A 14,827-nucleotide genomic window follows, 5' to 3' on the forward strand; every position below is an offset into this window, starting at 1 on the left:
TATGTAAAGGCATTTTTGTAATGTGGATTCCTTGCTAGGTTAAAAGGAAGTCCAGCTGAGTAAAACATTCTAGCTATTTCCCCGTCTAGTTGTTCTCTCATTTGTAAATTAAATGCTTTCTCCAAAGCACTATCTACAACATGTTTTCTTTTTTTTGGTTCAAATCCCTCCATTCGAAAAGGTCCTTTGTTTACAGTACTGTCATCACATCTAATTGAAGAAGATGATGAAGGATAGGAAGCATGAGTGCTTGGAAGTGGAATATGTTTTGGAAGCTCTTTTTTACTCCTTTGCTCAGCTTCACTGATTTTTCTTTGTAATTCAGCCATTTGTGATGAGCTTATCTTCGGGCAAACTTTGATTCCATGACCACTAATCTTCAACAAATGAGCTTTCACTCTATAATATGATCCTTTGTATGATGCATTACAAAAATTGCATTTGAATGCAATATTGCCTCCCCCTTCTGATGTTTTACCTATTTTTGTAACATAACCCCATAAAGGTTTGTTATCTTCAATATTAATTTCTGATGGACCATCATCAGAACCAATTCCTACTCCACTAGAGCTCATTATCCTACAAAGGATCTATACAAATTAAAACATATGAATTTGAAACATGAAAAAATTTAAGTGAAAGTGTAGATATGTTGCGACTCTGCCGGGGGTCCAAGGGGGCGCTTGCCCCCTGGCAGGGTTCGACCGAGCATGTTTTAGCTTCTCGATGCCGCTTGGTACCATTCGGTACCCCTCTATACCGAGCAGTACCGAGTAATACCGAGTTACAGTACCAAGCGATACTGAGTTCCAATACTGAGAGGTACCGAGTTCCAATACCGAGCAGTACTGAGTTCCAATACCGCTCGGTACCGAGTAGTACCGAGCAATACCGAGTTCCAATACCGAGCAATACCGAGTTCCAATACCGCTCAGTACAGAGTAGTACCGAGCAATACTGAGTTCCAATACCGAGCTGTACTGAGTTCCAATACCAAGCAGTACTGAGTTCCAATACCGCTCGGTACCAAGTAGTACCGAACAATACCGAGTTCCAATACCGAGCGGTACCAAGTTCCAATACCGAGCGGTACCGAGTTCCAATACCGCTCGGTATCGAGCAGTACCGAGCAATACTGAGTTCCAGTAACGTTTGGTACCAAGCGGTACCAAGTTTCGATACCGAGCCTATTATTAAGAAAATGAAGAACGATGAAGAAAACGAACCTTCACTGCTCACGTCGCCTTCACTGTTCACGTTGTCGAGCCGCTTCGTCGACGAAGGATAATCCTATCAACTTTAATGCTCGCATTGTCAAGCCTCTTTGTCGACAAAGGATGATCTTGTTTGCTTCTATGCTGGCGTCATCGAGCCGCTCCTTCAACTATAATGAAGAAGATGAACACTTGTGTGGAAGAACCTAGCTCTTTGAAATGTTTCAACCGCATAAATGAATATGGATATTGAGTGGAAACGGTGGAAAGTCGAAAGAATAGGGTAAATCGTGGCTCTGTGTTTTTTTTTTTTTTAATAGGACACGCGTATCGGATACGCGTGTCCAGTCAAATTTAAATAATATTTTAATTGGACACGGCAAAGACATATCCGACACATATCGGAGGCGTATCCGTATCCGACACTTGTCTGATACAGCACGCCTCGTAAATAGGAGTATCCGTGCAACATAGAACATATCTCATTTTTAACCATAGCTTCCTAATTGAGAAAATCAAACACATCTAATTTGTATGTTAAAAAGTACACTCATACATTTCTGTTGTGATTATCAATAAAAGTGATAAAATATAAAAACCCTCCTATAAAACAAATTGGAGTAGAGCCCCATTCATTAGTATGCACTAACTCCAACTTCTTTGACTTCAACTTTAAACCAAACTTTGAGAAGCTCAACTCATGTTGCTTGCCATATACACAATCTTAATAAAAATCTAGATTTTTTTATTTTAAAACATAAAGCTTTGCTTTAGTAAGAAATGAATTCATACATTTCTTATTTATATGGCCAAGCTTACGATGCCAAAAACCTCCATCAATATCTGAATCAACTAGTCTAATAGAATTTTTTCTTTTGTTGATAGCATACAGGATACCTTCAATACTATCATGAGCTATAAACATAACCTCTTTTATCACCTTCCATAAATTTCTTGTAAATAACGTCAGATGACCTGAGTTTATAAGCTGACTCATAGAAATTAAATTTCTCTTAAAAAAAAATATGCCTAACATTATTGAGTTTCCAAGTTGAGCCATATTGCAATCTAATATCAACATATCTTTGTCCTACAATGTTGTGGGGCTTGTTATCTCCCAAATACATTTTGCCCAGATCACATTGAGTATAGTTCTTAAACGCCACCTTATTAGGACTTGCATCAAATGAAGCATTTGAATCTACAACAATTGATTTAAAATTATCTAGAGATAAAATCAAAGAAACTGGCTGACATTCTTCTACAGATACATTAGCAAAGTGACTTTTATCTTGACCTCCACCGCTAGTCTTCTTTGAAATAGTATAGTCCTTCTTTAAGTGACTATTCTTTTCACAATTCCAACACATAACTTTTCCTCTACTTGAAGTAAACTTTCTCCTCTCTTAGATTTAGATCTTCCTATACCTGAATTTATGTCCAAACCCTTCCTCTGGCTTCAGCATTCAGAGCAATATTTAAAGATTCACCATTCGCTTTCCTGCAAAACCTCTTCATTAAGCACTAACCCCATAATATCATCAAAGTTCAACTTTAAACTTCCTGAAGAATTACTCACAACAATTACCAGCTCATCCTAGCTATCTGGCAATGAAGATAATAGCAGTAATGCTTAACCTCATCATCAAACTTGATGTCAATTGAACACAACCGACTCATCTTAGTATTCAAATTATTCAAGTGTTATGCCATTGAAGTGATGTCTAACATCATATTAAATAATTTCTTCATCAAAAATACTTTGTTTGAGGCTGATGGCTTCTCACACATCTTAATGCAGCAATGAGATTGATCGTAATTTTCTCATTTATAATGTTGAAAGCAACATATAAGAAAAGTGAAAGTTGAATCAAACTTGTAGTCCAGTCAAGAACCTACCACTCCTCCATAGTCACCAAATTTGACTTCTTGGTGATGTGGGATCCAAAGTTTGCGTCCCAACCTCCCTTCTTTCGGGAGAGTTTTATTGGATTAGGTTCCAGAGTAAATTTTTAGAAGGCATATTGGGTTTGAAATAAGACACTACCTAGAGATTTCGGCCTCATTTTATTAAGACTTTAGGTTGAAAGTTCATAAAGGTTGTTAAATCTCTAAGAACTAGCCCAAGGCTAACCAAGAGAGAGGTGTATTAATAATTTCAAAACTTTTTTAAGCAAAAAGAAAATTCCCCTTTTAAAAGCTTTTTAAAATATCTGAAAATATAAATTTTATCCCTTGATGAGGAAGCAGATTAATTTCAAAATAACAAAACAAATCAAAGTTTCCAACTACATAATAAATCACAGAAAAGCGCGAAAATTAAAATGCAAAAATTTAAAAGAACGAATACACCAAATTTTATAGTGGTTCGGTCAAATATGACCTATGTCCACTCCCCAGAACCTTTTGTTCCAGGCATTGCACTAAAAATAATGTCTCTCCTTTTTCTCCCTCAGCAAGGCGGAGAAGCTCTTACAAAATCACTTTCCCCTTCCCGGTGTGGCAGAGAACCAAAATCTTTTACACCCTCTCGGTGACGGCTACGAACCTTGAATCTTGTACATCGTCCAAGTGATGGTAGATAACCACGAATCCTTCTTCTCCCTCTTGGAGATGGCAGAGAATGCTGCAAAAATTCTTCCTGGAGCCTCCAAAGGATCAAGGCAAAAGCTTGAATAAAATGACGAAGAACCTCACTTGGAGTAACCTTGTGAAGCTCTCACAAACTCCCCTCACAAGAACTCCCCCTCTCTTCTCTCCCAAAGCTCTCTTCAACTCTCTCTCTCTCTAAGCTCCCTCTCAATTTAACATAAGAATTAGAGAAGCTTAAATAGTGGGCTTCAAGAAACCCTAATATTCAAGAGAGCCATCTTTTATTCGTAATAAACGATATAAACATCGTACAATACAATTAGTACAAAACTAGACTCATCCAGTATCATGTGAACAGTTGTTTGGACAAACTATTCAAACCTCATAACACTTCGTATTGTACGATCATAAGATTGTTTGGTATGAACTATAGAAATTCCTTCAATTGGTTTGAGACGACTTCTGAGACGGCCAATTTCGTACTCTGTCAATCGTCCAGTACGAAAATCATGGCTTTAGTTTGATACGACCTCTGGGACGACCAAATTCATACTCTATCGATCATATTGTATGAACATTATCGTACAATCAATCGGCTGATCATTATTGCCCATGATTTGATTGCCTAAATTTTGGGGTCAAATTAAGTAAGATATTAATTTGGTCGTACAATACAATTGCGGTCGTACTATATGATTAATACAAAAATAACATCTTTCTTAATTCTCTGGCAGCTAGGGTTTTGCAAAACAAACTTAATCATGCAGTATAAATTAAAAGTGTACAGTATAAAAAATATAGAAAAAATCTAACATTATACTTTTCTCTCCTTCTGTATGTGTGCATGATTACTCAGCAATAGTTTCCACCAGGTTATATGATTTGACTCAAGAAAGGTCAAAAACATATAAACAACTGAAAATACAGACTATAATCATATTCTACCCAATCTTGAGCTGATCAAACTTGCAGATGAATGGTTGATATTTTTCCTGAAATGTTAGTATGCACATACAAATACCAAAATCCAATAATATGTGAGAAATAAAAAATTCAAAACAATACTATTTGTTATCATCAAAATCACAAGTTAAGATCCTGAGATGCAACAATCTCTCCCTTTTTTATGTGACAAATATATTTGATTGAAAGAAATTTTTTTAGTTATATATTAGAAAAACAAATTAAAAAAATAGATAATAACAAAACACTTATCCTAAACAAAAGCAATCAAACACTCTCCCTTTTGACATCACAAAAAGGAGAAACAAGAAGCACACTAAGAAAGAGAAAAAAAACAAAGGAGAATATAAAAAATAGATAGACAAAAGAATTAAAAAATACAATCATAACCAACAAAACTATTTTCCTTTTGAAAGTCACAACACTATAGCAACCTTGAGTAGTTTCAGTATGTAATAAACTTACCCTCAAATAAAAAGGTTAAGTAAGAAATTGTAGTGACTTTACTACAACCAAATGATTATGACTCCAGATTTTGTAACCCTAGCTCAAGATCTCTACAGGTTAAATTCTTTTAAACAAAAATCTAATTCAAGAATTAAAATTAGAAAAGAAAATTTAAACTTTTCAATCTTCTAGCATAAAATATATCCAATAGAATGCTATTGCAAGAATGGTGAATCAAAAATCATGAATTACTTTTTTCAAGTATCACATATTAGAAGACACATGGGTTTTCTAAGATTTAAAGATTTATAAGAAGGAAAAGCTAATTTTAAACTGGGCTCATTTTCTGCCTCTTTACCAGTTTGTAGCGCGTTTAGTGCATCTTTTGAGTTTGATACGCTTTTTGTATTCTGCAATTTATTTGATGAACAATGCACATCTTTTCAGTTTGGACTCATTTTATGCATCTTTTTTTTTTGCAAATTATTTTTCTTATAAATCTTTAAAAAATATCTCAGTTGTAAAATTATCTTCCAAATACAAAGGAAGAAAAAACGCACTCTCTTATAGAAGGAATAATTTACAAAGTAAATTCAATCCTCTAATAGGAATGAATAGCCTCATTAAGAAAATAATGACTTGCTTTCAACAAATTGCAAAAGACATTTTCATGATATATGTAAAATGTTCAAGGATAAAGATGTTTTTGTTTCAAAATTCAAAATTCAAATACGAGTAATTTTTATTACATATAGAAAGAGTCACATCGTACAATACGAGATTATTCTTTTAGTTTGATCTTATTCGTACAATACGAGTTTATTCGTAAAGTACAATTTGATTCGTACAGTACGAGTTCATTCGTACAGTACGAGCTTATTTGTACAATAAGAGCTTATTCGTACAATAAGAGCTTATTCGTACAATACGAATAAATAATCATTGTTGTGTTTGCTCAGGGAAAAAATATAACAACAAACTAAAACTTACAAAAAATACGAAAAAAAAAACACTTGAAAGAAAGAAAAATAAACACAAAAAATACAAACATAAAATAAATGAGACAAATTCTAATTGATAGGTGGATCCTGATCAGGTGGTTGTTGTGGAGGGGGAAATTGTTAGAAGAACTGATGAATGGAGGAGTACTGCTGCTAGATTGTGTCAAATTGATCCATTAACCAATTCATTTCATTTTCATGTTGGACTTGCTGTTGATCCTAGCATGTCTCAAGCTATCAAAACATTGAATCATCTCCTCATATGAGTAGCGACGAGGAGGTGGTGCAAGTGCAGGATCAGCTGTAGGGGTAATATCTCCTTCATCAAACATTGACTCTTATGGCTCATGTTCCTTATGAAAGAGTATGAAAAGAAGCATCCGTAAAGAAGATTGGGAGGTTGTCAGGAGAAGCAGGATATGTAAGATTATTTTTTTTTATCTGGGATGTACCCAATGATATGTCCTAGAGCAATATTTTATTTTCTTCTAGTGGATGGGAGTCGAATAGAAGTAAGGTTTTGGATTGTAATCGGTCAAAATTTGGGCTTCATCCATTTGGATACTTGACATGATGAAATATGTGACAATTGAAAGTAAAAGGATAATGTTTACCCAATCTCCATCTTTAGGGATGATTGAAGTTCTGAGGACGTGCTGGATAACCCTGGCATTTTGATTAAAGGTATGAACTAATTGGTGGTAGTTCACAGCAACATTTATAAGCATAAAATTTACAGCACTCCAGTCAAAATCAAATATGGAGGCCATAGCAAGCGGTTTATTACCTTGGGTGTTTAATTGCAGTTGAAACCCTATCTTCTTTAGTTATTTCAACAGTTTGACAATAGACACGGAAGGACATGATAGCGGCATCCTTATTGATTCTAAGATTGGCTAGGAACTCGTAGAGGAATTCATAATGAAAAGGATAGGCTAAGGTGAGAAGGAATTGGAGCGCAGTGGAGTTGAATAGATTCATTACCGTAAAGTTCAATGCATATTGGTTGAGAAGCCTAGAGGGAGTGATTTTGGCTTATTTGAACTTATAGTAAGCTTCTTAATCAGAAGCTGTCAAAAAACATTCATCGATAGGATGGCGAGAGGAAGAACCACTATAGTTTTGGCGACTACGTTTTCCACCGCCAGCCATTGCTCAAAATTGGGAAAATGGAAGGTTAAGAGAGTTTGGGGTGAGTGAAGAAAACATATGGAAACTCTCTAATTTATATAAATCAGGCTAATCATACAGTACAATTATACGATTGTACGGTTCGATCAGAAGCATTAATTCATCCAGCAGATTTTTGAGAAATGGCAATTTCGAGGGTCGTTTGGTACAACCCTTGACCAAAAGATTCGTATAGTACGAACAAGTGTCCGTACAGTATGATCCATAATGACTGTTGTACCAACCGAAATGAATTCGTTCCAAACTGAGTTGACACGTGTATCGTCCAGACGAACAGGTGTTCGTACAGTACGATTGGCAATGATAGGTAAAATCCGGACCATCCATAAAGCTGAGGGTTGTGATCTGTGCAGTGCTATGCATATCGTACATTATGACAATTGTTCGTACATTATGATATAAGATAAAAAATGATTTTGCATAAAAATTGTGAGGCTCAATAAAGTGATATGTGAGGTGATTAAAAAACATCTTTAAAAGACAATGGACAATAACAAAAATTTCAAAACACAACACAACAAAAAAAACAAAAAAATAACAACGAAAATAGCGAAAACATAATGAAAGGACAAAACAAAAAAGCAGAAAATAATAATCAGATTTCAAATTTCCAAACATAAATATCTATGACACATGATCTGGTTCTTAAGGTATTGAAGGTTTCAAAAGCCAGTGCTTTTGTAAAGATATATGCAAGCTGCTTTTCAGTGGCTACATGATATAGCTCTGTCTCCCTTGGTGACATGGTCCCTAATAAAATGGTACATTATGTCTATGTGTTCGGTCTTGGAGTGTTGGATTGAATTTTTTGAAATACAAATGACACTAGTGTTATCACATAGGATTGGAATAATGCCTACAGGTAGTCCTAAATTCATGATTTATTGTTTTAACTAAATGACCTGTGCCACACAACTTCCTAAGGCTATATATTCAGCTTATGCAGTAGATATGGCAATTGAATTTTATTTTCTACTGGACTAGGAGACTAAAAATTATCTTATGAATTGATAGGATCCAAAAGTTTTTTTCTATCAACCCTACATCCAACAAAGTATGAATCAGAATATCATATGATTTCAAAAGAAGTGTTATGCCTAGGATACCAAATTCTCAAGTTTTAGATTCTTAAGAGATATTTAAATATTCTCTTAACAGCAGTCAGGTGGGATTTTTTAGGATCAGTCTAAAATCTAGCATAGAGACAAATACTAAACATAATATTATGTCTGCTAGTAGTTAAGTAAAAACATTATCCAATTATTCCATGTATTTCTTTTGATCAACTCATTTTCCACTTGAGTCCTTATTCAATTGAACTGTAGAACTCATGGAAGTGTGAATTGCCTTGATTTTATCCATTTCATATTTTTAAGGATGTCCTGAATGAGAAAATTGGAGGGTTGTGTTAGGTAGTCGACAGCCAGCGTAAAACTTGTCGAACAATAATGACATGAATCCTTTAAGAAATTGTGTTAATGCTAGGGCGTCCCCTGGAAGCGACGCACTGTATGGCCTGAATACAGTGACAAGTGTGCAAGGACCGCTGAACCGATGCCCGGGCGCAGTGTTAAAAGCATTCATGGTGGCCATGAATTTGGAACGACGAATGAAGGTGGCAAGATCATATTGGATTTTTGTTTAGCTTATGATTTTTTAATTGCTAATACCTTTTTTAAGAAAAGGAATGAGCATCTCATCACTTATAAAAATGGATATAGTACAACCCAGATTGACTATTTTCTTATTAGAAAATTAAATCGTTTAGATTGCAAAGATTGTAAAGTTATTCCGAGTGAAAATTTATGTACCCAACATCGATTATTAGTTTTGGACTTTAAGATAAAGGGGCATAAAATAAAAAATAAAGTAAAACGTTTTTCGAGGATTAGATGGGGGCATTTAAAGAATATTAACAAAAATATTTTTGGAAATAAGATTTTAGATCTTAAGATTTTGTCTGTGCATGAGGATGCTAATATTATGTGGGAGAAAGTGGCTAGTGATATTAAGAATATTGCAAAAGATGTCCTTGGAGTATCAAAGGGAAAAGCTCCCAATAGTAAAAATAGTTGGTGGTGGAATCCTAATGTGCAAGAAAAAATTAAAAATAAGAAGCTTTGTTATAAAAATTGGTTTATTTTTAAAAATTCTGATAATTGGGAAATATATAAAGTGGCTCGTAAGGATGCTAAGAAAGCAATATGCGATGCAAAGGCATTAGCTTTTAGTGATTTATATAATAGATTAGATACTAAAGAGGGAGAAATATATATGTATAAGTTAGCCAAACAAAGAGATATGAGTAGTAAGGATTTAGTTCAAGTGAAGTGTATTAAAGATGAAGATCAAAAAATACTTTTCTTAGAAGATGATATTCAACAAAGATGGATGAGATATTTTGTTAAACTTTTTAATGAAGATTGTGATAATAAGATTGACTATAGTGACCTTAGCACCCTAAATGAAAATAAAGATTTCTGTTTTTATCGGCGTATTAGTAAAACTGAAGTTAGAGAGGCTTTAAATAGAATGAAGGGTGGAAAAGCTGTTGGACCTGATGATATTCCAATAGAGGTGTGGAAATGCTTAGGAGATGAAGGAATTTCTTGGCTTACTAAACTTTTTAATACTATTTTGAAGACTAAAAAGATGCCAGATGAGTGGAGAATGAGTGTGTTAATTCCTATTTTTAAGAATAAAGGTGATGTTCAAGATTGTGCGAATTATAGAGGTATTAAGTTAATGTGTCATACTTTAAAACTATGGGAGCGAGTTTTGGAGCATAGGTTGCGGCGTGATACTAATGTTTCTCAAAATCAATTTGGATTCATGCCGGGTAGGTCGACTATGGAAGCCATACATTTATTAAGAGGTTTGATGGAGAAATATAGAGAAAATAAGGAGGATCTACATATGATATTTATTGATTTAGAAAAAGCATATGATAAAGTTCTAAGAGAAGTGCTATGGAGAGTTCTTGAAAAGAAAGGAGTTAATAATGCTTATATTCAAATCATTAAAGATATGTATGCAGGAGCTATTACTTGTGTTCAAACACAAGGTGGATTGACCAAGTATTTTCCTATTTCGGTTGGGTTACATCAAGGATCAGCCTTAAGCCCATATCTTTTTGCTTTAGTCATGGATGTTCTCACTAGACATTTGCAAGAGGATGTACCTTGGTGTATGCTTTTTGCTGATGATATTCTTCTTGTTGATAAGACTAGAGAGGGAGTTGAAGGTAAACTTGAATTATGGAGGTCAACCTTATAGTCTAAAGGTTTTCGCTTGAGTAGATCTAAAATGGAATATATGGAGTGTAATTTTAGTAGTAATAGACCTAGTGAGGGGATTGTGACTTTGGGCGATCAAGTCATTAATAAGAGTACACGTTTTAGATATCTTGGATCTATTGTTCAAAGTGATGGTGAAATAGATGGGGATATTATCAGCAGAATTCAAGTTGGATGGTTGAAGTAGAGGAATGCATCGGGCTTGTTATGTGATAGAAATATACCCCTCAAACTTAAGGGAAAATTCTATAAGATGGTAGTGAGGTCTGCAATGCTTTATGGTGCCGATTAGCCATTAAAAGAGAAGCATAATACTAAGTTAAGTGTGGCAGAGATGAGGATTCTCATGTGGATGAGTGGCTTTACCCTTAAAGATAGGATACAAATTAGCATATACATGAAAAGGTTGGAGTAGCTCCAGTAGAAGATAAGATTAGAGAGAGTCGCCTTAGATGGTTTGGTCACATAAAAAGGCGGCCTTCCGATGACCCGGTTAGGAGAGTAGAGGTATTAGATTTGACTTGTGTTAAGAAAGGTAGGGGTATACCTAAAAAGAATTGGTTAGAAAATATTAGGAATGACCTTTCTTTATTAGATTTAAACGAGAATTTGATTTTTAATAGGACACAATGGAGAAAAAGGATTCATGTAGCCGACCCCATGTAGTGGGATAAAGGCTTGCTGTTGTTGTTGTTGTTGCATATTTTTAAGGATGTCCTTAATGTATTTTGATTGACTAAGAAAAATTTCATCATCATTCCGCCGTATACTAAATCAAGAAATTAGTTCAATTCTCCTATCATACTCATTTCAAACTCCTTGCTCATTATTTTAAAAAATTCATCACATAACTTTTAATCAGAAGATTCAAACAAAATATCATTAATATATCTTAATAATGAGTAGTTCTTCTCCTAATTTTTTAAGAAAAAAAATAGTGTCTACGCTCTTCATAACAAATGTTCTATCAAGTAGGAATGTGCTTAGCCATTTCATATCATGCTCTAAGTGCTTATTTAAGTCCATATAATATTTTTTTAATTTGAAAATATGATTGGGAAATTGTGATTTTTCAAAGCCTGAAGATTGTTCAATATACACATTTTCTTCTATTACCCAATTCAAAAAGACACTTTTAACATCCATTTGATATAATTTGAATTCCTTAAAGCAAGAAGAAGCTAGCACCCTTATGACTTCTAGTCTAACTACAGGGGTAAAAGTCTCTTCAAAGTCAATCACTTCTATCAAGTTATACCCTTTAGCCACTAATCATACTTTATTTCTCCCCACTACACCAGAATCATTTATTTTATTTTTCACAATACATTTAGTTTTAACAACACTCTAGTTCTTAGGTCTTTCAACAAGCTCCCAAACATCATTTCTCACAAATTAATTTAATTCTTATTGCATAACTAGGATCCATAATTCATCAGATAATGCTTGATTTATATTTGTGGGTTCAATCATTAAAATAAAGGCAGAGTAATTCACTTATTTTCTAAGTTCATGCTTAGTTCTAATACCTTCAGATGGGTCTCCTGAGATTAGCTCTTTAGGATGACTTGAAGAATATCTTCATTCTCTAAGAAGTAAATTTTCAACTTTTACTTTCTTCTAAATTTATGGATTCTACTCCTTGGGTGACTTCAACTACTTCTTCTTCTACCCAAGACCCTTCAGAATTATCAGATTCATCAAAAACTATATGAGTGGACTTCTCTACCACCAGTATTCTTTTATTAAAAACTTTAAAGGATTTTTCAATATTTGAGTATCCTAGGAAAACTCTTTGATCAGATTTTGGGTCAAATTTCGTAGCAGAGATTGCTCATTGTTTAGAATTAATATTTTACATTCAAAGACATGAACGTGAGAGAGGTTGGATGTCCTACCCTTAAGAATTTCATAAGGTGTTTTGTTCGGCAAGGATCTAACATTAACCCAATTCAGAACATAACATGCTGTATTTACCACTTCTGCCCAAGAATATTTAGAAAGTGAATATTCATCTAATATAGCTCTATCGGCTTCTACCAAGTTCTTGTTCTTTTTTTTAGCTACCCAATTCAGCTAAAGGGGTTTAGGCTAAAAAGTTATGATCTTATCCTTGCTCCTTACAATAAGTTTTAAATTTCTCATTCTCAAATTCTCCACCATGGTCACTGTGAATTGTCAGAATTTCAGATCCTAGCTTTCTCTAAATCCAAGTGAAGAATATCCTAAATTTCTCAAATGATTCACTTTTATGAGTCAAGAATTTAACCCAAGTAAACCTCGATTAATCATCAAAAATCATATACCCAAAGACTTTTCCTCCTAGGCTTGCAGTGCTAATGGATCCAAAGAGATCCATGTGAATGACTTCTAAAGATTTGCAATAGGAGTTCATCGGAAGGCAGCCACGAGACCAACTAGCGTGTAAAGGATAAGAGGAATTCATGAGAAACTTGAGGATTCAAGCTAAGGGGTTGTTTCGTAGCACCCAGGATTTCATTTAAGTAGAATTTCGTAAATCCTCTAAATCCATATTTATGAAATCCGGGGGGGGGAGATCCTGAAAACTATTTGGTAACATTTATGATAAATCATGTGTGATTGTTTAGCTATTCAATTTAGGATTTAAAACAGTTAAGAGATTTGACATGCATTTCTTGGATAATTACAACAATATAAGTTCAAATAAAATACAACATATTTTCGATGAAAATACAACAATAATATAGATTTAAGATTTGTTTACTCATTTAAAATAATATTCTATTTAATTAATATTAATAATATTTAAAATTATCTAAATTGGTAAGAAAATAATTGTGAAATAGTTGTAAAACCTCAATTCCCCCAAAATAGACTATTTAAATCATACAAAATCTAATCAACAAATGAATTATTTATTAATTAATAATTTATTAAGTTAATTAACTCACACTTCTTCGGCCAAATCCCGTAAATCCGCCGAATCAGAGGATTTCGGAAATACGGGATTTACCACGAAAAGGGATAACTTTCCTTCTACAGCGGCTTTTATTTTCCATGAGATTTGATTTTGCATTTTAGGCCGTTTGGCTGAATTTCACTCAAATCCACCTCAAATCTGGCATAAATCCTGCTAACAAACAGCCCCTAAATCTATCCAACGCCCAGATTTACTAAACCCGAGATTTAAGGCACCACGAGGAAGAAACGGGATTTAAGACACTGTAGGATTTAAAATTGTCGTTCATCTTGTTTGGCAGGATTCAGCTTACATCCTGCTTAAAACCTGCTCAAATCCCCCCATTAACGCGTGAATAACCAATGGATAAAACTAAAATACAGTCTGTTAATGTTTATTTTGACTCTTTAAAATGGAAAAATTAGCTCATATTTTCTTTTCTATGCTGTCATCAGAATTCCAAGAATAACTAATTCAGGCCGCATTTATTTAGTTCTATCACTCATTCAGCATAAACCAATCCCATAGAAATAGGAAAACTTACAGCGACAAAAACAACTAATGAAAGAGAGATTGCTCACCACATCACCACGAGATATTCCCATATGCGCAAGGGCGGACGCCAGGCGTAGACACCTCTCTCGAGTTTCCTTCCAAGTGTAGCGCACATGGCCGTGAATGACGGAGACACGCTCACCGTACACAGCAGCGGCGCGTTCGAGAAAGCTCAGTGGACTGAGTGGAACGTAGTTGGCCGAGCACCGGACGGAGCCCTCCATCGCCCACGATCGTGAAGCAGAGCTGTATTTCCCCCAAAAAAAAAACAAAGCAGAGCTGTATTCCAACCGAAAAAGTCTGCGCTATGATGAGATTAGGACAGTAACGAGACCAAATAACAATAAATTAATATAGTGGAATAAAATCATACATACCATTTAATATTATTTTATTTACATATTTAACACATAAAATTTTAATATTATATAAATATCACCTATAGTTTATTTTCATATCAAATATGAGCGGTAGAAATGAAATATATGAATGCTAGGAAAGAAATATAAGTGATATATTTGATATTAAAATAATATAGGGTGGTATGCATCATGCATGTAATATTAAAGTTTTAGGTGTTAGATATGTAAATATGATGTTATAAAGTAGTATGTATGTAAATTTCCC

The 14,827-nt window shown here is 34.3% G+C and overlaps 1 protein-coding gene across 1 annotated transcript in view; it reads right to left on the reverse strand.

Annotated features, from left to right (window-relative positions):
* The window catches only part of LOC110098099 (probable acyl-activating enzyme 1, peroxisomal), a 55,166-nt gene extending 40,638 nt beyond the window's left edge, over positions 1-14,528 (reverse strand). The window contains exon 1 of the mRNA XM_020824813.2: positions 14,227-14,528. Coding sequence (XP_020680472.1) covers positions 14,227-14,424 — 198 coding nt within the window. The 5' untranslated portion in view covers positions 14,425-14,528. The remainder of the gene's footprint in view (positions 1-14,226) is intronic.
* Positions 14,529-14,827: the final 299 nt, after the last annotated feature.

The sequence above is a fragment of the Dendrobium catenatum genome, unplaced genomic scaffold, assembly GCF_001605985.2.
Source record: "Dendrobium catenatum unplaced genomic scaffold, ASM160598v2 fragScaff_scaffold_1638, whole genome shotgun sequence".
In the NCBI taxonomy this organism is placed as follows: Eukaryota; Viridiplantae; Streptophyta; class Magnoliopsida; order Asparagales; family Orchidaceae; genus Dendrobium; species Dendrobium catenatum.